The sequence below is a fragment of the Nicotiana tabacum genome, chromosome 21 (genome assembly GCF_000715075.1).
Source record: "Nicotiana tabacum cultivar K326 chromosome 21, ASM71507v2, whole genome shotgun sequence".
In the NCBI taxonomy this organism is placed as follows: Eukaryota; Viridiplantae; Streptophyta; class Magnoliopsida; order Solanales; family Solanaceae; genus Nicotiana; species Nicotiana tabacum.
Genome location: NC_134100.1, coordinates 91,454,859 through 91,478,543, shown reverse-complemented (window position 1 = coordinate 91,478,543; position 23,685 = coordinate 91,454,859). Strand labels below are relative to the sequence as shown.

Genomic DNA, 23,685 nt, shown 5'->3' with positions numbered 1-23,685 from the left:
CTTTCCAAATCAACTCCGAACTTCCCAAAATTAAATTCCGACCATGCGCACAAGTCATAATACCTGAAGTGAAGCTACTCACGGCCTCAAACCACCGAACGACGCGCTGGAGCTCAAAATGACCGATCGGGTCGTTACATTCTCTCCCACTTAAACATACGTTCGTCCTCGAACGTGCTAAGAACTGCTCTGGAGTTGTCCGAAATCATTGTTTAATACCTCGTGCACCTACTCGTCCTACCACAACCCAATCGAGCACATTAGCTCGAGCAAACCGGAAAATCCTCCCTTTTATCTAGTCAAATAAGCCTTAGAGCCAAATTCCAACATCTGAAATCCTCTACCAGGTCTGTTTCCAACATACGAACACCGTATCCATCACTACACGATGCACCAATACACGATTGCATACCTTTACCGAATTCATACCATGCACTGTGTAACTCACATGACTATAATAATATCCTCTGACAATGATAGTCAAAATCCCACGAATCTGATGCCCACACGCACCTCATGAAGCATATAAGTACCGTTCCAACTCTCGCAATACTGCCACAACAGAAAGGATGTGTAGAAATTCATAACTAACTTCCGAGTCGACAAATCATTGAGTCCCTCCTCCTGACAAGAACCATTACCCCATTATGAACCAAATAACGATATTTGCTTTTTAACATGCCTCATATAATCTGATCGCATTGATTCCAGGTCCAATAATCTCGTCTCACCCAGTATAAGTTGTTCCGGCAATAAGCCACCACAAATACTACCAAAGGTCTCATATGATGCCACCATGTGCCAACAATCCAAAAACTCGCATATGATACATAAGGAAAAATAAACTACGGAAAGAACTGCACAACCCACATGACTAATTAAACAACCGAAAAGATGTTATGAACCTTCCTCAGAAAATGAGAAGCAAAACACACAAAAATAGGTGCAGGGAACTGTACTCAACATCACACTGTTGCGGCGTGCAACTCGATTCACACATGATACCGTTGCGGCATGCAATCCGATTCAACCATGATACCCATGGCGGCGTGCCACCCGATCCAAACAACGTACCCGTGGCGGCGTGCCACCCGATCCACACATAATAATCTAAAGAAAACACACCTCGAGCCATAACGCTCATACTCATGAAATGCCCGAATATCAACCATAAGCACGCCAAGTGCATAATACAAATCCTGGGGAGACGGGTAGCGTCACATGCTATAAAACTCAAGCACAACTAAGGCGCAACAAATGACCTGCATCTCGAGAGCCATCCTGCTCATATAACACCACAAACTATACGGGATCTCAATACGAGTGCGAATAATCAAACCGTCTCACAACCCATATGGCACAATTGAGACTACGCGGAAGGGCCGACAACAGAAATAACATCCAAGGCCCGAAGATCCCTCCGAAAATAGCGCTATGCTGAAATGAACACATCGTACCACACTGGGCTAATAACCTTTCAAGGATCCACAACACCCCTTTTCCCATGACACATAAGAACAACCGTCAAATCCGGAACAAACTTCCACAATTCACAACCAACTGAATAGAGCGCCTTTCAGGCCTAAACTCTCATATTAGCGATAGTACCAAATCCCCATACTTGGTTTCAAATCTTTAATCAATCAAGTGACTACATGTCACACTTATACAATCTTCCCGTGGGATATGCTCCCACGACCTTCCGCACCAGGTAACAAGTCTGCACATCCATACCACCGGCCACACCAATGTTGTATAGCAAATCAAGAAGCCACAAATCAGTACACAAAGCCTCTTACACAGGACACCGATCTCAGGTGGCGCTAAAGACAATACCAGCCTACTCTAACCATCTGAATTCTTCCCTGATCATCCGAGCTCGTGACATTCTTGTCAACACCAAACCGCAATCTTGATCCTCAGCTTCTAATTTTCCCATGCCGTTCACCGTACCTAACATGCCAATACGCGAGAGTACCTGAATTCCATAATAACCCCCGATTCACTAATAGGATAAACACTTCATCATATAGAAACCTTTTACTTAGCTCATTTCAGAAGAACCAAATGCAACACGCAACTAAATTCCCAAACCGCAGAAAATACACCCTCATGTCGTAATCTAAACTGCCATAACTCTTCCGAAAATCCCTTTACACCACAAAGCCATATGAATCGAATACCTCCCAAATCAACCAAGTTGTGGTGGCGCTCAAGCCCAAGTGTACAACCACAAACCACATGTATAACTTCACGCTGGAGAAACTGGTCACTGCCATAACCATGCTGATTCGACAATTACCAACCGAGCCACTTATTCTAATTTACTCGGGACTTGCCCTAGAAATAATATTAGCTCCATTCAAAATATAATGAACCCAAATCCGCACTCATCTTGAGTGACCTTATTTCACGAGACCACGTTGTCTCCAAAACCCACGAACCATCTCATACCCTCCTTATGCGCATATTCGCATCTTCAACTGGTATACCCATTCCGAAAATCCCTTTATGAATCCGAAGTTATTTTCTCCCATTCCTCCAATGCCACACCGCAGACCGAAGATAATGCAGAACACTCCAAGCCACTTCTCATAATCCACTGCATAAGCTTAATACTTAACCATACTACTGGCTCGAAATCCTTAGGCACCACACTTTGAATTTTTGAACCCACTAGAACCATTGTTGAGAGTCACCCACTCTGACTTGTTCCCAATTATGATCAAACTCCAAGGCCCTGCTAGCACATGAACACCCTCTCAAAGAAGCAACTGACTGAATTCCTTTCCTTGTATATCACATCTGCACAAAGCATAAACTCCGAGTCTTTCTAAAGCCTGAACATGAATCGATGAGGCTAATTGTAGCACACATTCCTCAAATCCTTGGCTCAAATCACCACTGATGTTCTCTTTCCTTAGTCGTAACAACCCACCAATATGCCGATAACCAGAAACCTCACAAGTAGACACCCATGCAATCCAATCGTAGGCGGTAGGGCTCTCCCACTTAAGCTTGAAGCTACCATTATATGACCCTGGAACTCATCAGGATTCCTTCTCCCTTACCGACATGACCTCGCGCAATTGACCCGCCAAATTCCTCGAAATCCTTATGTTAACCATTTCATGAACGCTCTAAATCACTAGACACATTTACATATTCAACCTCTTACCAGATAGCCAGTAAAATTCTTCGTAGAAGCTTCATCAACACCACACAACAGTTAACCTGCTCGCCACAAATAACCCATATGTGGAAATTTTATGCCGTCATCTTCCAACAACGCTGCACCGAGTATAATTACCACGAAACCAATAAACCATCCTAAGCATGTGCTCGTTCACCGGCTGTACAAGTCCGTTCACTCCTCATGGACATCAACTAAAGGTACGACAATACATTCTAATCCAAAGTCATATTGTATCCTTCTTCATACCATGCAACTCCTTTTCGTCGTATCCAACCCTTCTCCTTATAGTAGCCAATATTCCAAATTAAGCTCGTAGACCTGGTCACTATCCACCATGAATCCCAAATCACTCTAACTTCCCCCAAGGCGTGTGGCTATCCTACCACAGAACCCATCTGATACTCTGCCACTCTCCCACTTTGGTCAAACCCTCTCCTTTAAGCAACTACTCAACTTTTGTTTCCTTACACTTGGCCTTCTAGAAGTTTAACCACCGCAAGACACCTCCCATATGTCCTTCCTCATCCTTCGCTACCCAGTTGTTGCCTTAAATCAAAATCTATCTCTGTAGCACTTGAACCAATAGATCGCTACCAACTTTAAACCTTTACAAAGATCCTCTTTCTCGAGCCATCAATACAAGAAACACGATTCGATTCCGAAATCGCTACACCCCGTTATTGCTGGCAACCGCTTCTCCGACACCATTTCACAATACCTAACCCCGAAGGCGAATTGATGAAGACCATAACATCGGCGAACTTAACACATTCAATCCAGGGCGACGACACCACATCATAGATAAAAATTCCACCATGTTGAAATAACAAGTCTCGTTACTCCGTCAACCCAAACCTGAACATTCATAGTCCGATTGCCTTTCCTTCGCCGGAAATAAAATATTAGTTCTCTGAATCATGCACTGAGTAAACCTCCTTCCAAGTCATTCACTGCTTCAACGCATAGACAAACATCCTACCATTACACAAACACGGTGTGATAGCAATGCACGAATCGTCATAACAATCAATGCCAAACCTCAAAACCTTAGGTAATACTGATACCGAGCTGAAATGACAGAACAGTATTCCGCAAGGCGACGACAATAGCCCAATCAAATACATAGGGAGAAACATCCCGCACCACACCTGTAGTACCATTACAATTTCTCGATTTCCAATTTATAACAAGAGCTTCACATTACACAAGATTGAATATGAAGGAAATGAAGGCATAAGCCTCAAAGGAATCAAATCGCACGATGAGGAATCAAGAAGGAAAGTGCTCCTAACAGTCATGTAGCCTCTCGAAGATAAGTACAGACGTCTTTGTACCGATCCGCAAGACTCTACTAAACTTGCTCATGACACGTGAGACCTAAGTGAACCTAGTGCTCTGACACCATGTTGTCACGACCCAAAATCCATTAAAGGTCGTGATGGCGCCGGACACCGCTGTTAAGCAAGCCAAAAATAAATACATAACTTGGTTCTCATTTTAATATTTTTTGAAAGTCACATTTCCTTCAATTAAATAGTAAAAGATGAAATTTACAAAATAAATAATAATATTTTTAAAATTTTCAATACAGGATAACCCATAACCACCCTAAAATCCGGTGTCACAAGTGCATGAGCCTCAACTAGAAATGTAAAATAAAATACAACATCTATTCGGAATAAAAATTCGGACATGAGAAATATAAATACTCTGAAGGAGACTCTGCTGGCTGTGGACTCGCAACATGGAATGCAGCTTAACTAAGTCTCCGCAATAATCGCGCCTCTGCGCCCACAAGGCCTCTAGACATATATACACCTGCACAAAAATATGCAGCAAGTGTAGTATGAGTACGTAAATCAACGCATACCCATTAAGTATCCCGCCTAACCTCGAAGAAGTAGTGACGAAGGGTCGACTTCGACACTTACTATGGGCTATAAATAAAACGTCGATGATATAATTAAGCATGGATTACGTAGAATGGCTGTAAGCTCAATATCATGAAATAAGTAAACAATTCTTTTGTTCATAAGAAATTTCCAAATTTATTTTCGTCATTTAACATTTTTGGACCTCGGGCCAATGAAAACAATATCAATTATTATCAATTCCAAAGACATATCATGCGCAAATCATGCCGAGGTCGTATGACCCACTCCAACATAAATATTTAAACTGTGCACTACCGAGGGTCGAACGGCGCGAACCATAGATGCATCTATTTAACCTGCCGAGGCATTCGGCCCGCTCTACAAAAGAGAAAATACATATTAAACAACCAATTCAAGATTTATTAAGGGGCAAATATTCTTAAATTTCAAGTTCTCATTTAACGGTCAAGTAAATGAAGTTTAACCTTTTTAAAGTTCCTTTACCAAGTTTCGATATGATTTAAGCAATTTAAATTAACAAGTAGGATGCAAGCATCACAATTATAACATGATTTGGGTCCTAGACTACCCAGACATAAATATATTAATAGCTATGTACGGACTCTCGTCACCTCGTGCGTACGTAGCCCCTACAAATAGAAGCACATATTGAGTTATTTCACCTATGGAGTTAATTCCCTCTTACAAGGTTAGAAAGAAGACTTACCTCGCTCCGAAGTTCCATAGCCGGCTCCCAAGCCTTTCCAACAACTCAAACCAATGCCTATCGCTCCAAAACTAGTCAATAAAGGTGCAAATCCATAAATATATACTCTAATACTCATAATAATTCAATTTATAACAATTTTCAACTCCGCTCGAAAAATCGATAAAGCAACCCTCGGGCTCACGTGCCCGAATTCCGAAAATTTTCGAAGATAACTATTACCCATGACCTCACGAACTCAAATATATAATTTATTTCCAATTTCATGCCCAAATTCGTGGTCAAAATCCAAAAATATCCATTTCTAGATTTTTCTTTAAAATTCCAAATTTCTATAAATTTTCATGCTTGAATCCATGTATAAATCTTGTATTTAACTCATAATATGCGAAAATCACTTACCTTGACATAGATGATGAAAATCCCTCCTTGAAACTCTCCAAAATCACCCCAACCAAGTGAAAAATTAGGGAAAAATGAGCCAAGTCTCGTTCTTAAATCAATCTGCCCAGCGATATTTTCGCACTTGCGGAACAGTAGCCGCACCTGCGGCGTCGCTTCTGCGACCACGTCTCCGCTTCTGCGGAACTCACCCCAAACACAAGGCCTCGCACCTGCGGAAAGACCCCCGCTTCTGCGACATCGCAGGTGCGAGCTTCCTTCCGCTCTTGCGCCTTCTTCCGCTTCTACGCCCCACGCTTCGCCTCTGCGCTTGCGCAGATGCGGCCAAAACTCCACACATGCGGTCCTTCCCGTGGCTGACTTGCTCCGCTTCTGCGACCCTTGGGCCGCTTCTGCGGCCCCGCACCTACGGCCAAAACCTCGCAGGTGCGGTTACACCAGGTGACAGTAGCTTCAATATTTCATAAGGCCAAATTCGATCCGTTAACCATCCGGAATCCACCCGAGGCCACCGGGACCTTAACCAATTATACCAACACGTCCCAAAAATACATTACGAACTTAGTCGAGGCCTCAAATCATGCCAAACAACATCGAAACTATGAATCACCCTCCAATTCAAACCTAATGAACTTTGAAGCTTCAAACGTCTACCTTCGATGCCGAAACCTATCAAATCACGTCCGATTGACCTCAAATTTTGCACATAAGTCATAATTGACATTACGGACCTATTCCAACTTGCGGAATCGGAATCCGACCCCAATATCAAAAAGTCCACTCCCGGTCAAACTCTCCAAAAACCTTCAAATTTTTAACTTTCGCCAAATGACCCCTAAATGACCTACAGACCTCCAAATCCACTTCCGGAAGCGCTCCCAATACCAGAATCACCGTACTGAGCTATTCTGAGACTCAGAATCCCAAACGGACATCGATAGCATTGAAATGCACTCCAACCCAAATTTATAAAATTCTTCCAAAACGCCAACCTTCCACAATGGGCGCCGTAACGCTCCCGGGTCATCCAAAACCCGATCCGGACATACGCCCAAGTCCAAAATCGTCATACGAACCTGTTGGAACCTTCCAATCCCGATTCCGAGGTCGTTTACTCAAAAATCAAACCTTAGTCAATTCTTCCAACTTAAAGCTTCCAAAATTAGTATTTTCTTTCCAAATCAACTCCGAATTTCCTGAAATTCAATTCTGACCACGCGCACAAGTCATAATACCTAAAGTGAAGCTACTCAAGGCCTCAAACCACCGAACGATGTGATATAGCTCAAAATGACCGGTCGGGTCGTTACATATTACATAATATTTGTATATTGTATAATTACTATGATATATATGTATTACACATTGTGTATTATGCATGTATATAAAGTATAATTGTTAAACCTAATAACTCCTCATGTTTCTTGAAGATGATTTTCTTTAATTAAAATGATGTTGATGGTGATGAATTGACTGTAGGAAAATATTCCTACGATAAGTATATCAAAGTGGGGAATGAAATTGAAAGAACAAAAGAATCCCATAATGTAAACTTAGTTTAATGGAGGGTGCAAACTATTTTTATGGAGGATGCCTCCCGGTAATGAGATAATATTATCATGGTAACCTAAAGCATTTATAGTAATAATCTTTAATTAACAAAAAGAAAATTTTAAAATTAGATTCCTTTTTTATAGGTACTTTGTCGTATTTTAGGGTATATGTTTTATACATTTATTATGTTTATGTTGTAGAATATGTTATTTATTTAATTGTTGTAAATTCTGGAATTTTTTATGAATTCATACGTAAACATGAAAATTTCCCAATAAAAATTAACTTGTTACTTTTCAAATGAGTTAAAAATTCGAATCATGCCAGACTAATTTCTGTTAAGACAAAAATTTAAACTAGGTAGATTTTGACTTTTTATAGATTAGCTTCAATATTTTGCATCAATGCAAGCTTAACTCAAGATAGTAGAATGATTTTTCTTGCATAAATATTCTTATCTTTTTAGTGTATTTGATCGGATTTTCTATTTCTTTTGTCTTTTTCTCTCAACAAGTAATGTTTTTCGTTGTTTTGTGCTATTTTTGCAATGGCTTGAAACCGAAAAATCGAACCGAAATTATTATGGTTCGGTTTTGGTTATTAAAATCACAAACCAAAAACCGAACCGAACCGACCGATACCCACTCCTACTAGTTAGAGCTGTCAAAATGGGCCAGCCCAGCCCAGCCCAAGCCTCGTGGGCTTTTAAATTTGGTAGACTGGGACGGTCCGACACGCCATATGAATGTGCCTTAAAATGGCCGACCCAACCCAGCCCTAAGAGGGCCACGGGCTAGGGCGGGCCGACCCTTCAATTTTTTTTAGAAAAAAAGAATTTCTTTAAATCCTTAAATATTTTTTCGTGACACAGTCGATTAATCATGTAAACAACTTCTATTTGCTTAGAGCGTACAAAAAGCTTGATATTTGACGAGAAATCTCGTAATTAAAATACAAATTCTCTATATCTCTAGCTCTTCTTTTTTAAAGTTATATGAATATATTCTTAATACTTTTCTTTTATTTTCCCTAGATTCAGGGATTGGTTCAATAAGTTTATATGCTGAGGTTTGTTAATTAAGGATTAGCATCATTTTCTGATTTCATCATTATAGTCCATAAAATTTTTAAAATTCCTGAAATTTGCTAGTGGTCAATTTTTTATTGTATTTAAAAATTGATCTTTTTCTATACTGAAGAGCAGTTTAAATATTAATAATACTATGCTGAGATAGCCCATGCCAACACGGGCCCAATATGGTAAAAATTGTAACTATTATTTTTTGTTCACTTTGTTCTGATATAAAATAATAGGTAGTAAGAATTGATGCACGTAAGCTAGTGTCAAATCAGAGAGATAACATCACATGCTAATTGCTAGATACTATTTTCATATAAATTGGAACAAAATATCCACTCATGGATATTGTAAGAATTGAGAAATAATACTCTTTACATTTATGGCGGCACCATACTATCACATGCTGAAGTGTCACATTCTGACATACGGTGATGCGTTTCTCTTGCTGTGTTTAATCTTCTTCTTAGCCTTTTTGTTAGCAGTTTTAACAAGAAATACCTGTACACAGTTATGAAGTAATGATCAATTGTCAGTGCTCATATCACAAACAAAGAAGAGAAAGAAAATCAATAGACATCTGCCAAACTGATGGGCGAACAGTGAAGAACAACAAAGACCAGAATTTTGCTTCCAAAAAATCTTCGAGTATAAATACAAGTACTGTATAAATCATTTCACATATATCACAATTGACAATTAATGCTTTATCTACAAGCTAGAGGTTCAGATTTAGCACAAACTGATATGTATTCATTCCTTTAAAAATACATTTTCCAATCAAGAAACTCAATCATGTGACGAAAAAAGTTCATAATACTTTGATCTCTCATGTGCTTCTGATATGACATGTCTGCTTTAAAATTAGTTTCATATAAGGTAAGATTCTCAAAATGGCCGTCATTTACTATTGTTAACCTAGCACTAAAAGAATAACAGTAAATACTTGCCTACTAATGAAAATGTCAAAGCTTTGCTTCTGAGAGTGTAAACATGATACATAGAGGTGCTTTTAACTACCACACTTTTGTTAAAAATAGCTTAAACATTCTAGAATGTCAATTATTGTATCATGATGTTAGTTGAAACTTCTCTGTCCTCCTAGTCAAAGAAAGCATGGCACATGAAGGATACATAGGAAAACCCAAGCAATTTATAATAGCCTGACTATTACATTTATTATGATGCATCATATATGTAGGCTGAGAAAATTATTCTTTTTAAGGAAGTATTTTTTTTTTAAAAAGATTGAAAGAGTAAGACATGTTTCAATACCTTTTTAAAAAATACACACAGGTAGCTCAATTAGATTATAATTATAATTTAAAGTGTAAAATATGATTTAACAAGAAATTCATTTGGTTGAAAAAGAAAAGTAGCTAAGTGTCTCATTTACGATGGAAAGCACTTACCAGACTATAGATTCAACAGGAAAATCCACTGCATCTTGTGTTTCAGTAACTAAATGTGCCTTTCTGCAGATTCACCAAATCCAGCTTCTTTCACAAAGAACTTTTAATTTTGTTGACTTCATTTCCTGCAACTTCGATAATTTCATTTTTACCATGGATCTCCTGTCAAATTTTGTGTTATATTGAAAATCAACTGGTGCAAACTGGTCAAAAGACACAAGGAGAGAGCAGCCAGAAATGTCACTTTCAGAGGTCTACATTCGAATCAGCATTCTTGACTATCCACAGGTGCTTCAAGATCTTCTGAAGGGAAAGTCTCTTTGAGAAGTTGTCCGCAAGAACTGGACAAGCAAATGTAATATCGTTATGCATTCTTCTTCACCAAATTGACGCATACATATTTTCTAATAAACTTACTTTCTTTTTTTCACCTCTAATAAGCTTACCTGACTAATGAGATTCTTAGCTTCAGAGACATCATGTGTTATCTATAAACAACAAACATTAGACGCTGCTTCCCCTAGTGATTGTGTCGGAAATTCATGAAAATTTAGCAAATGAGACACAATTATATAGATAAAAAAAAGATTATAGCTCATGAATTGTGCTCACTGAAGTCCTCTTAGATCTGCAAATCGTCTCGATCTCTAAGAGGTCATTTGAGGCAATTTGGATGGAAAGAAGCAATTTGACACTAATATTTTGCAGAATATAAATTACTCAACTTACAATAGACTTCAGTCCCAATGTTTGAATTGGAGGGTGATCGATGGATGACCTGCAAGTAGACAAACACCATAGCCATGTCCAGTTCAATTGCATCGGAAGATGAAGAACTTATTGCATAAAGTACTCTGGCAGCACCAGGAACTTCTTCCTGCATTCAATTGTTGTCATCAGCGCTAAAAAACCTGTTAGCATAGCTGCCTTTTGCTGCAATGCCAGTTTGTACGTAGTTTTGAGTTTCAGATTTGTGAAGCTCTTAACGTGCCTCTAGCAGGGGATGGTGGACCTAGTATGCAATTCCAGCTTCGCCTTGGAAGTGAAGAAAACTTATGGAGGTGATATCTTCTAGTTCAGACCCTCAACCTCAACATCATGAGTGTAAATTAGTGCCTGGATCAATGGCAGAATGGCAAGGAAGCCACCAGAATTCTCTGGAATACCTAAACTAGAGTCACCAATAATCTCTGCACGAGCACTGGTAGTCCTTGAAACAATGAAAGCGGTTGTTATCTCTTACTATAATTTCTCTACCAGTAATGCCCGATATGAACTTTATTGCACTATGGCAATCCACACAAACCCTCAGGTTTTTTGTTATCCTTATAGGGACTCCACGAGGGATAGCAATGAGACCAAATGCAAGTGCAATCTTCTCACTATGGTACCAAACTTCTGATTCCTTTTCTTCTTCCTCTAAGTCATACAGAGCAAAATTCGTGTCAGCAGTATAACCTGCTGCTTTCATATCTCTCTTTAACTTGGCCAGCATTGCTTGAATCTCTGGGTATCTCTCATGAATTGTATCCTTTGCTTGGAAAATATGGACACAATTCTTTACAGATATCCAACTGAATCCGGCCCCTTTCTTGATGCCCACATCCTTCATCTCCTTCCTGACGAGATTAGCCTCCTCCCACCTTCCAGCAGCTGCAAACATATTTGAAAGAATAACATGGTTTCCAGAGTCCTTTGGATCAAGTTGAAACAAATTGTCAGCTGCAACCTTCCCTAGTTCAGGTTTTCCATAAACTCTACAAGCCCCTAAAAGAGCCCCCCAGACTGAAACTGTTGGTGGAACAGGCATTTTCTTGATAAACTCGTATGCACGCTCCACCAAACCAGCCCTTGCAAGCATATCCACTACACATGCATAGTGCTCTGGCCCTGGTTGAATCCCATACTTTTTTCTCATAGATTCAAAGATATCCATGCCTATTTTAACAGTTCCAGCCCTACTACAAGCTGTCAATACACAAACTAATGTCACATAATTAGGCACCACGTCATGGCTTTCACTTGTCATCTCCTCAAACAAATTCAATGCCATGTCCGCGTACCCTTGATGAGCATAACCACCCATTACTGCATTCCAAGTTATCAAATTCCTTTCAGGCATTTCATAAAACGCGCTCTCACAATCTTCTATGTTACCACATTTCCCATACATGTCAACAAGTGCACTGCCAACAAATACGTTACTCTTACAAGACTTTACTGCAAGACCATGAATAGACCTCCCCAGCTCAAGCACTGCCATTCCTGCACAAGCACTAAGCGCACTTGAAATCATAAATTCAGTTGGCTTAATATCTTCCTTCCTTGCCTTAAGGAACACCATAAAAGCCTTCTCCCATATATCGTTCTGTTCATACACCGCCAACATGGTGCACCATGATACACCATTTCGCTCATTTATCTCATCGAAAACCAGCTCCGAATACTTCACCTCGTGACATTTGCCATAAAAATCAATCAATCCATTCAGAACAGAGACATCCGATCGAAACCCAAGTCGAATCACATAACCATGCAACTGCCGCCCAAGCTTCAAATACAAACCATCCGAGCAAGCATTCAAAAACACACAAAAAGTAATCGAGTTTGGTGGCTCTTCGCCCACTCGCAAGAGCTCAACAAATTTTAAAGCAGCATCGTAAGACCTCCCGTCAAGCACGGAATTAGAAATACATGCATTCCACGTGGCGATGTTCCTCTGCGGCATTTCATCAAACACCTTCCGCGCGTATTCCCGTAGACCGGTTCTACAATACATGTCAAATGCGCTACACCCAACAAAAACATCCTCAATCAAGCTAGTTTTCAGTGCCAGCGCATGAAGCTGTTGACCAGTAACGGGGGAATGCAAAAACGCAGAAGCTTTAAAAAGGCAAGGGAAAGTGAAGTCATTGGGTTGAACACACTCACGGCGCATGTTAGAGAAATGTAACAGCGCGGAGGTGAAATGACCACTTTGGACGGAGCCGGCAATGAGAGCGGTCCAGGTGACAACAGAACGGTAACGAGTCGGGGTGAGTGAAAGGAGGAGTTGAGCTGAGTCGGGTGCGTCGAGTTTGGAGTAGAGGTTGATGAGATGGTTGGAGAGGAAAGGTGGAAAAGGGGGTTCAAGAGTTCTGGTTATATGGGCATGAACTGCTCGCCCAAGAAGAAGGGATTGAGTTGATACGGCTGATTCAATCAGCGATCCAAGAGCGTGGGCACTCAGGAAGGGCATGGAGTCGCTTCGTGGCCACGCCAATGTGCGTGTGCAAATGGGGATTATAGGTAATAATTTTTTTAGTTTTTAGTTTTTTTAAATATTAAATATTTAATAGTTAATTAATTTTTGGCCCACGGACCGGCCCGAGCTTATAAGCCTCAATTTTAAATGAGTTCAAAAATCTTAGCCCAACCCTACCCAAGTAGCGAGCTGGCTTGGGCTGGCCTCACGGGCCAACCCCATTTTGACGGATTTAGTTGTAGTTGCACAATCTATTTATCTATTTATATTATTATAAAAGTACGAATATTCCACGCTAAATGTTGAACGATAAAAATATCCTTCAAATATTGATCGATTTTTATGTCCTTAAATATTTAATTATTTATTCAAGAAATAATTCTATATTGGATAAAATTGTAATATCCAATAGTGGACTTTGAAATTAACTAAACTTCTGTTAATTTAAATTGTTAATAAATTCTAGATTAGTCCTATTCGAAATTGAGTATGGCAAGACTTCTATCGAAAACACATTACACGTACATTAACTATATATATTCATGGTGGACAAGAGACAGACTATTTTTTATCTACAAATTCATGAGAGACACTCGACAAACTTTTCTCTTCAGGAATTCATGAGAGACACTCGACAGACTTTTCTCTCCGGGAAGCGATTCGTAAATTGTTACTGCAACCTTCTCTTTATGCCTTACAATTGATTGTTGTGCTTGATATAATACCTCTAATTACATCTACTTTAGATGTGCTTTTTTAATCACCTTAAGTTATTAGTATCCGCAATCTGATGTTTTATTTGGTTGTTGAAGAGTAGTAGTTGAATCTTGAACCTGAAATATTATTTTTTTTTGGTAAATAAAATATTTTTATTAACCAACTGGAAGTATTACATAAAAAAAAAACCTGCATACTATAAAAATTTATTGAAATTGGTTTAGTTCAGCTTAAAAAGAATTGACTATGGTTCGAAGTCAGATATTTGGCTTCTTAATTTTAGCGAAAAGACATGCTTCTTTCCTTTTATATTTGGTTTTACTGCATGTACCGGAAAAACCTAAGAACATACCAGTAATTAACAATCCTTTGGAGAAGTTCGCGTAGTGCTTTGTACAGACTACTGAAGTAACGGGATCAAAATTTTCATTAAGAAATGTCAAAATTTAAAAGGTAAACACGCAGTATATATATATATATAATACTGCTACAAATTTTATGCTTTGCATGCTATATTCCTATTTTCTTTCTATTAAAGTTACATGTAACCATTTCATTAGATAAATTCATTAAATTTATTTTGGGGTGATCATGTCTAGGTCAAGGGAGTAATTCTAGATTTATTATGCTACTATTTGTATATTTGTTTTAACTGTCACCTATATTTATTACTATAAAATTACAAATCTCAAATGCGAAGTAATATTGAACAATGAAAATATTCTCAAAATGTTAACTAACTTTTATCCTTTCAGAAACTAAGTTAATGACTTAATTTTGTTAGAAGCTTGACTGCTTGAATAGGCGGCTATTTAAGTTAATTCTTCCTAAAAAAAACAAAAGTTTCCCGACAATAGAGTTTTCTTATGGAAAACTATGTATAATAGTTACAATTCTTTTACTGGAATCTTTGACTTATCATATTTACGAGTCCTTTTAGAACTATGCTGCTTAAAGACTCCAAGTTACAATCTCAGATAAAAACTAAAAGTTACAACTCTTTTACTGGAATCTTATTAAATATTATGGTTCATCAATTCTCTTCTTGGCATTCATGTTGAAGTCGATTACGTAATGTCTAGAATATTTTTAAATTTATATTTGAAAGTACTTTAATTAAGAAAATTACAGTTAATATTCAAGCCGAACAAATCAAACTTACTGGACTGAATTAATCGAAATCAAAAGAAGAAAAATCGAACCATACCGAATCTAATTATCTATGGTATTGGTATAGTATTTTAAGAAATCAAATACTGAGAATACCTAAAACGAAATATCTAAATACCATATTAATTACACCCCTACCTATAAGCCTAAATATGGATAGGTGATATCAAGGTAAATTAAAATAATGGTAAATTTCTTTCGTGGATATAAAATTATGAGATATACATGTAATGTACATACGTCTTCGAATGGCAACGCGTCTAGATAAATTAAATTGCTAGGACAAAAGTTATTGACATAATCGAAGACCAAAAGTTTCTCCTTTCTTCGTATAATAAAAAGACATAACAGAAAGCAAGTTTATATGGTTCAACCTGCTCAATCTTTTAAAATAACTTACGTTAACTATTAGACGGGCCTAAGGTTATACGTGCTACATAGAGACTAGTATTATTAAAAAAGTATGAATACAATGTCGTTTTACAAAAATAACCTTATAATATTAAGCATAATAACTCACAATAAAAGAACATAACTGGAATTCTAAATACTAGCCTTGTAATCCTATTAGTTTTAGGATATAATACTACATGTTAAGAATCCTACATGATTACCTTTAAAAATCTTATTAATATAATTACTTTCGGGCATAGACATATAATACTACATATTAGCGTGTATACCTAATACCTTTAGGAACACGTTATGCTTTCTTTTAATATAATTACTTTCGGGATAGACACATATTTTTAGTCATGTAATCCTATTACTTTTAGGGTATACTTCTTAAAAAATTCTATTACTAATTTTTAGAAAAGGAGAACCTATATATTTTAGCACGAATACAATATTGATAGACCAAAATAGCCCTAAAATATTAAACAAAAGAACTCATAGGGAAAAGACATAACTATAATAACTTATTTTTGGACTACAATACCTTCTATATTAGTTTTTTTAATATATAAGATTTTAAAATTAATAAATTTTTGTCTATTAAATTCTTATTAAATGTGATGACCCGAAAGGTCATGTTTAAATTTAAACATTCATTTATGTGTTCTAAGATCTCGAAAAGTACTATTTATCATTAATCGACTTTCGTGCACAGTCCGTATAATTTTTCAGAAAGTTTTTATGTGAAAAAAGAATTAAAATGTGAAATAGAGTTTTAAAACTCAACTGAGTTGACTTTGGTCAATATTTTTAGCAAATAGACTCAGATAAGTATTTTGACAGTTCCAGTAGGTCCGTATAGTGATTTGGGACTTGGACGTATGCCCGGAATTGGATTCGGAAGTCCCTAGCTCAAATTATCGCCATTTAACGGAAACTAAAAATCTAAAGGCTAAAGATCTCCAAAGTTTGACCGCGGATTTGACTTTATCGATTTCGGACTCAGATTGAGATTCTGAGAGTTGGAATACCTTCGTTATGTTATTTATGAGTTGTGCGCCAAATTTGAAATCATTCCGGATTCATTTAATACGTTTCGGCACGAGTTTTGTAATGTGAAAAGTTTGAAACTCATAAGTCCGAATCGAGGAGTAAATTATAATTTTGACATGATTTGAGACCCCGAGTAAGTCTGTATTATGTTACAAAACTTGTTAGAATATTTGGTTGAGGTCCCGAGGGCCTCAGGTGGATTTCGGATGGTGAACAGAGTTTAATTTGGATATTCTAGAATGTTTCGACGTCGTTTCTTCAAGAATAAGTATTATAACATTAAGCTAATAAGCTCCAAATTTAGTTTTGATTGAAGCATTGGATCCGTATTGAAATTTTGGAGTCATAACAAAAAGAATCGTTGAATTCGGACATCGTATGAGAGAGTTATGCTCATTTCCGTATCCAAAAATATTTCCCGTCATCGTTAGCGTCCAGGGTAGCGTGGGGTGCTATACCTGGCGCTGGGACTTCTGAAGTTCTGGAAAACGGTGCCACAGGCAGCGCCCCACGCCACTTGTGGCACCACAGACATAAAACCCCCCATAAAATGGGGAGTTTTGTCATTTTTACTCATTTTTGAGTTTTGAGTCTCGGATTTAGGCGATTTTTGGGCAATTTTCAAGGGAAAACATTGTGGTAAGTGTTTCTTACCCTATATTGATTATATTTCGTGATTTCATACTCATTTACATCATGAATCTGTGAATTTATGGAAGAAAAATTAGATTTTTATAAAATCTTTCAAAAATGTAAAATGAAGATTTGAAGGTCAATCTGATGTCGCAATTCGATAATTTTTGTATGGTTGAACTCGTATCGAAACGGGTGTTCAGATTTCGTAAATTTTTCAGGATTCAATACCTTGGTCCCACTGTCGATTTTTAAAATAAATTTCGGGTTTTAATCCGGAAAACTAGTAAATTCATATGGAATTAATTCCTATGATTCGTGTTGAGTATATTGAATTGTTTGTGATTAGATTGAAGCGTTCGAACACGAATTCGCGAGGCAAAGATTTATTAAAATCTTGAAATTGGTTGCGAAGCGAGGTAAGTGTCGTGGTTAACCTTGACTTGAGGGAACAGAACCCTAGAATTATTTGTTATGTGAAATTCATGTGAACAACGTATAGTCGAGGTGACGAGTGTCTATACGTCGTCAAATTATTTGTTTACGTAATTATTTGGAATCATAAATTATTTTAAATCATGAATTAATTATTATATTAATTGTTTCTCTCATATTTCTTGCTCAATATTATGCCTTGAATCCATGCTATAATTGCTACATGCTTATTTGATTTATGTGACTTAATTTCTACTTGACATTTAGCATACTAATTATTTAATTGCATATTTTTCCCTTAATTTTCACAATTAATTGCTACTTACCATCACTTACTTCTAAATAAATCATAATTATTGTATGCTTGTTATCTTATAATTTCATATTAATTGATGCATTTATTGGAGTAATTTCTTTATAAGAATTGGTTAATTATATTATTTGAGGAGTGAATTGCATGCCACAACAGAAATGAAAGTGAATATATTGAAGGAGCGGGTTGTACGCCGCAACAGATTTGATTGAAATGAATATATTGGAGGAGCGGGTTGCACACCACAATAGAATTGATTGAAAAGATATATTGAGGATCGGGTTGCACGCCGCAACAGAATTAAATGAAAATAAATATATTGTGAGATCGGGTTGCACGCCGCAACAGAATTGAATATGAATATATTGTGAAATCGGGTTGCACGTCACAATTGAATATGAATGTATTTTGGGATCGGGTTGCACGTCGCAACAGAAACTGATTGAAATAATAATTGGTTACGACTGTCGAGTTGGCTTCAACTGTTGAAATGAGTTACCTGTTTTATTTCTATTATTGTTGTTATTATTATTATTGCGTACAGGTTAATGTAAGTGACCTGCCTTAGCCTCGTCACTACTTCGTCGAGGTTAGGCTCGACACTTACTGGGTACATGGGGTCGATTGTATTCATACTACACTCTGCACTTCTTGTGCAGATACAGAAGTTGGTCCCAACGACGTATAGTCGATTAGCTCGAATTCAGCTATTCACAGGAGACTTGAGGTATAACTGCATGACGTTCACAGTTCTGAAGTCTCCTTCTACCTTATTTTAGCTGTGTGCTTTCTTTCAGACAGCTTTATTTTTTATTCAGACCCTTGTTTGTATTATTCTAGAAGCTCGTGCACTTGTGACACCAGTTCTGGGATGGTATTTTACACATCGCTATTGTTATGGATTATTCACTTTATTTCAGACTTTATTTTCGCATTTGTTTCTTTGTTATTAATTAATTTAAAATTATTTTAAAATGGCTAATATTATTCTAACGTTGGCTTGCCTAGCAAGAGAAATGTTAGGCGCCATCACGGTCCCGAAGGTGGGAATTTCGGGTCATGATAAGTTAGTATCAGAGCACTAAGTTACATAGGTCTCACGAGTCACTAGCAAGCTTTGTAGAGTCTGAAGTATCGGTACAAAGACGTTTGTACTTATTTTTCGGAGGCTATGGAGTTTAGGAATAATTTCACTTCTATTCTACTTTGTCGTACGATTTTATTCTATCATTGACGATTGAACTCTTCTATTTTTGCCCTCTCGTAGATGGCGAGAACACGCACTGCGTCTACAGTCGGACAGGAGCCAGAGCCCCCAGTGACAGCTACGACTAGGGGAAGAGGCCGAGGTAGATGCAGAGGCAGAGCTCAATCTAGAGCTCGAGCAACAGCACCTATTGTAGAACCTCAAGTGGATTTAGAAGCGGAGGTTCCAGCTCAGACGGTACCTGTTGGACCAGTTCAGGTTCCGGAAGGATTCATAGCTACTCCAGTATTTCAGGATACTCTAGTCCATTTGGTGAGTCTTATGGAGGGTGTGGCCCAACTCCCCAATATCAGGCTCCAGTAGCCCATCCAGTTGGGGTAGTTCAACCAGTTATTGCAGCACAAGCCGGTGATAGGCCTGCTTTGTCTTCTGAGGCTATGTTGAGGTTGGACAAGTTTACCAAGCTATTTCCAATCCATTTCAGTAGTACACCTTCTGAGGACCCACAAGAATATTTTGACCGCTGCTATGAAGTATTGCAGAACATGGGGATAGTCGAAAGTAATGGGGTTGATTTTGCTGTGTTTCAGATGACTGGTTCCGCCAAGAGGTGGTGGAAAGATTATGTATTTACTAGACCAGTTGGTTCACCTGCACTTTCCTGGGAGCATTTTTCGCAGCTATTTCTGGAGAAGTTCCTTCCTATCACACTGAGGGAGAATTACCGCAAGCAGTTTGAGCGTCTCCAGCAGGACAGTGTGTCAGTCACTCAGTATGAGACCCGTTTTGTGGATCTTGCCTATCATGCTTTTCTTCTGCTTCCTACCGAGAGAGAGAGAGAGAGAGAGAGAGAGAGAGAGAGAGAGAGAGAGAGAGAGAGAGAGAGAGAGAGGTAAGGAGGTTCATTGATGGACTCGTTCAACCTATCAAGCTACATATGGCCAAGGAGACCGGGAGTGAGATTTCTTTTCAGACGACTGCTAATGTCGCCAGGCGGATAGAGATGGTTCTTTCACAGGAGAGAGGGCCAGTGTCAGATAAGAGGCCCCGTCATTCCAGTAATTTCAGATGTGCCTCATCTGGAGGCATGAGTACTTATGGTAGGGGCCATCCTCCCAGGCCATTTTATTTATCACTTCAGGCATCTCACGGTGCTTAAAGGAGTCATGGTCCTATTATGCCTTACTCTGGGCAGCCAACATTTAGTGCACATTCAGCTCCTATTAGTGCATCACCACTCCAGAGTCACTATGGTGGCTATCCGACCCGTTCGGATCAACTTCAGCTTCAACAGCCACGACAACAGGATGTGTGTTATGAGTGTGGGAACATTGGTCACATAAGGAGGTATTGCCCTAGGTTGTCAAGCAACAGATCTCGGCAGGATTCTCGTGCCATCATACCGGCACCGGTTGCTCCACCGCCTACCCGGCCAGCTAGGGGCAGGGGTCAGACAATTAGAGGTGGAGGTCAAGTTGTTAGAGGTGGAGGCCAGCTAGACAGGGCTCGTCCTCGAGATGTAGTTCAGAGTGGTAGGGCCTAACCCCGATTTTATGTTTTTCCAACTAGGTCTGAGGCCGAGTCATCCGATGTCGTGATCACATGTATTGTTCCAGTTTACCATAGAGATGCTTCAGTTTTATTTGATCCATGATATACTTATTCCTATGTGTCCTCTTACTTCGCTTCATATTTGGTTGTGCCTCGTGATTCTCTGAGTGCTTCTGTGTGTGTGTCCACACCGGTGTTGGATTGTATCGCTGTAGATCATGTATATCGTTCATGCATGGTTACTATCGGGAGTCTTGAGACTAGCATAGATCTTCTACTTCTTGATATGGTAGATTTTGATGTCATCTTAGGTATGGATTGGTTGTCACCTTATCATGCTATATTGGATTGTCACGCCAAAATGGTGACCTTAGCCATGTGGGGCTACCTCGAATAGAGTGTAAAGGGACTCCTGGCCATTCCACCAGCAATGTTATCTCTTATGTGAAAGCTCGGCGTATGGTCGAGAAGGGGTGTCTAGCTTATTTGGCTTATATTCGTGATCCCAGTGCGAATATTACTTATATGGACTCAGTACCAGTTGTTCGTGAATTTCCAAAAGTATTTTCTGCAGATTTGCCGGGGATGCCACCCGACAGAGATATTGACTTCTGTATTGATTTGGCTCCGGACACCCTGCCCATTTCTATTCCACCATACCGTATGGCCCCACCAGAACTAAAGGATTATTCTCATGATGGGAACTCGCTCTCTTTAGCCACTTCGTCTGCCTTGGCCTTCATTCTCATGATTGATGCATTAATTCTTTGTATAGCCTTTTGATTTTCATAGTGTTGCTCGGCTACTTGCCTCATCATGTCCATAATACCGGCAACACGCTCTACATCCTCCACTTCATTGCTCCTATCAAACTCATAAAGATTATTAGAAATATCATAATAAGGGCTCAGAGAAGGGTAAAAAGAATTAGGACAACTATCCCAATGGCCACCTTGACAACCACACACCTTACAAAAATTCCACTCATAAGATTGAGATTCACAATTTTACCACAAGTGTGGTCCTCCACAATATAGACATGGATCACCAAAATAAGTATAACCAATATTCGACCAATTTTCAATCCAAGATGCCATGTCAACAACGATAATAAAATATTAAACTAAGCTAAAATATTTTTAAAAAAACTTGAATAAACAAAAAGTAAAAATCTAATCTAGTAGAACAGTTAATTTCTAAGCCCCCGGCAACAACGCCAAAAACTTGTTGCTCCCAAACGCACACACAAGTATACGTGGTCGACAAGTAATATAGGATTATAAGTCCAGATACCGTACCCACATGGACTTGTGATTAACTACCAACTAAATTAAACTAAGACAATTAATCTATTCAAGCGATTCCTAAGGTGTGATGATTTAACTAAACAAATCTAGAGTAGTAAACTAAGCGATTGATAAAAATAAATCGGCAATATTAGAGACGAATTCAATGGGAGAAAATTTTCCAGAGCTATGGGTTAGCTAACAATCCCGTTGAGTTTTCTACTTAAGTTGTCTAATTAATTTATCTGGTTTATTGGTTGAAAGGGTTAATGTTACTCGTAGCCTTCTCCTGAAGTACTACTCGCCTATTCAAGCTAACCTAACGCCTATATTCCTATGGAATTAGGATTAACAAGAACGCATTAATAATTTATGTATAATAACCAAGCAAGGCGATAAGGTATATATCTATCTTAACCGCAAATCCGTTCCCGATGCTCGAGTTCAAGATCTTGCTCTATTCAATCTTATTTGCAATCTAAAATTCCCTCTCCGGAGTTCAATCCTAGATTCGTAGATAGTATCCAACTAATGGTCAAGTAATCAAATAATTAGGCACAAGATTGAATAAATAAACCAATATGATAAAATAATAAGAACAATTCAAGCTTCAAACTACAACGTTCATGTAGCACTCAAAACTCTAGAACTAATAAACTATGAAATTAAAGTGGCGTGTTCTCCACCCAAAACTCCGCCCTAGCAAAGGAAACAAATATTGTTGTGCAATATGTATCTATATACCTAACCATGATTGAAACTAGTTATCGCTTAGAGTTATTCCTTATAGTTTCTTTCATAATGTTCTTAGCTTTGTATTGTTAACCCGAGTGTCATCTTCTTCATGAGTTCTATGTTTTAAAATCTTTTGGATCTTTTATAAAGTATATTTTAGTTAAGTTATTATTTTATGTTCTTCTCCCAGCACTTTCTGCATGTTATTTATATACTAAGTCACGTTTATCTTTCTAAATCATCACTTGGTTGACATTGAATATTGAGACATGGCGTACAAAATGTAATTTCCTGAAAAAGATGTAGAAAATGTATATTGTTTAAACTTAAATAAAAAAGTTTATTTTTAATATTAAGTTGGAGGAAGATTTTTTTTTTTTACCTTATCTTTTAATGATTAGCGAGATATATACACGTATACAGAAACTAATATTTTAAAAAGTGGTAAAAGGTCAAATACCACTTCATAAATTTGTCGTCCCATAGAAGTTTTAGGTAAAAAGAAGCTAATTTACTAGCACAAATCGGCGATTGCCTAGGTTGCCTACTGATTCTAAATCAGTTCAAAGAGACATCTGATTAAGAATGGACGAGTCATACCTCTCTGCGGCAACCTTAGGTGGTAAAGTAAGAGTTCTGTCGAGCACGAAACTTGCTAAGACACTTTTACATGAAGAGATTATTAGCTTCCTGGAAGAGCTC

General features: G+C 38.2%; 1 protein-coding gene across 3 annotated transcripts; it reads right to left on the bottom strand.

Annotated features, from left to right (window-relative positions):
* Nucleotides 1-9,017: 9,017 nt before the first annotated feature.
* Nucleotides 9,018-13,518, bottom strand: LOC107796050 (pentatricopeptide repeat-containing protein At4g14850-like). Of its 3 annotated transcripts, XM_016618766.2 has the most exons (4): nt 10,973-13,518; nt 10,690-10,763; nt 10,244-10,584; nt 9,018-9,332 (listed from the first exon to the last, which is right to left on the bottom strand). In XM_016618766.2, the coding sequence occupies exon 1, from the start codon at nt 13,479-13,481 to the stop codon at nt 11,421-11,423; it is 2,061 nt and encodes a 686-aa protein (XP_016474252.1). In that variant the 5' UTR covers nt 13,482-13,518; the 3' UTR covers nt 9,018-9,332; nt 10,244-10,584; nt 10,690-10,763; nt 10,973-11,420. The 3 variants fall into 3 exon arrangements, with proteins under 3 accessions (XP_016474252.1, XP_075098301.1, XP_016474256.1); XM_075242200.1 differs by having other exon boundaries at nt 10,690-13,518; XM_016618770.2 differs by lacking the exon at nt 10,690-10,763.
* Between the last annotated feature and the right edge of the window lie 10,167 nt (nt 13,519-23,685).

Excerpts from the sequence above, each read along its gene's own strand:
- LOC107796050 (XM_075242200.1), bottom strand. The coding sequence starts at position 13,481 with ATGCCCTTCCTGAGTGCCCACGCTCTTGGATCGCTGATTGAATCAGCC.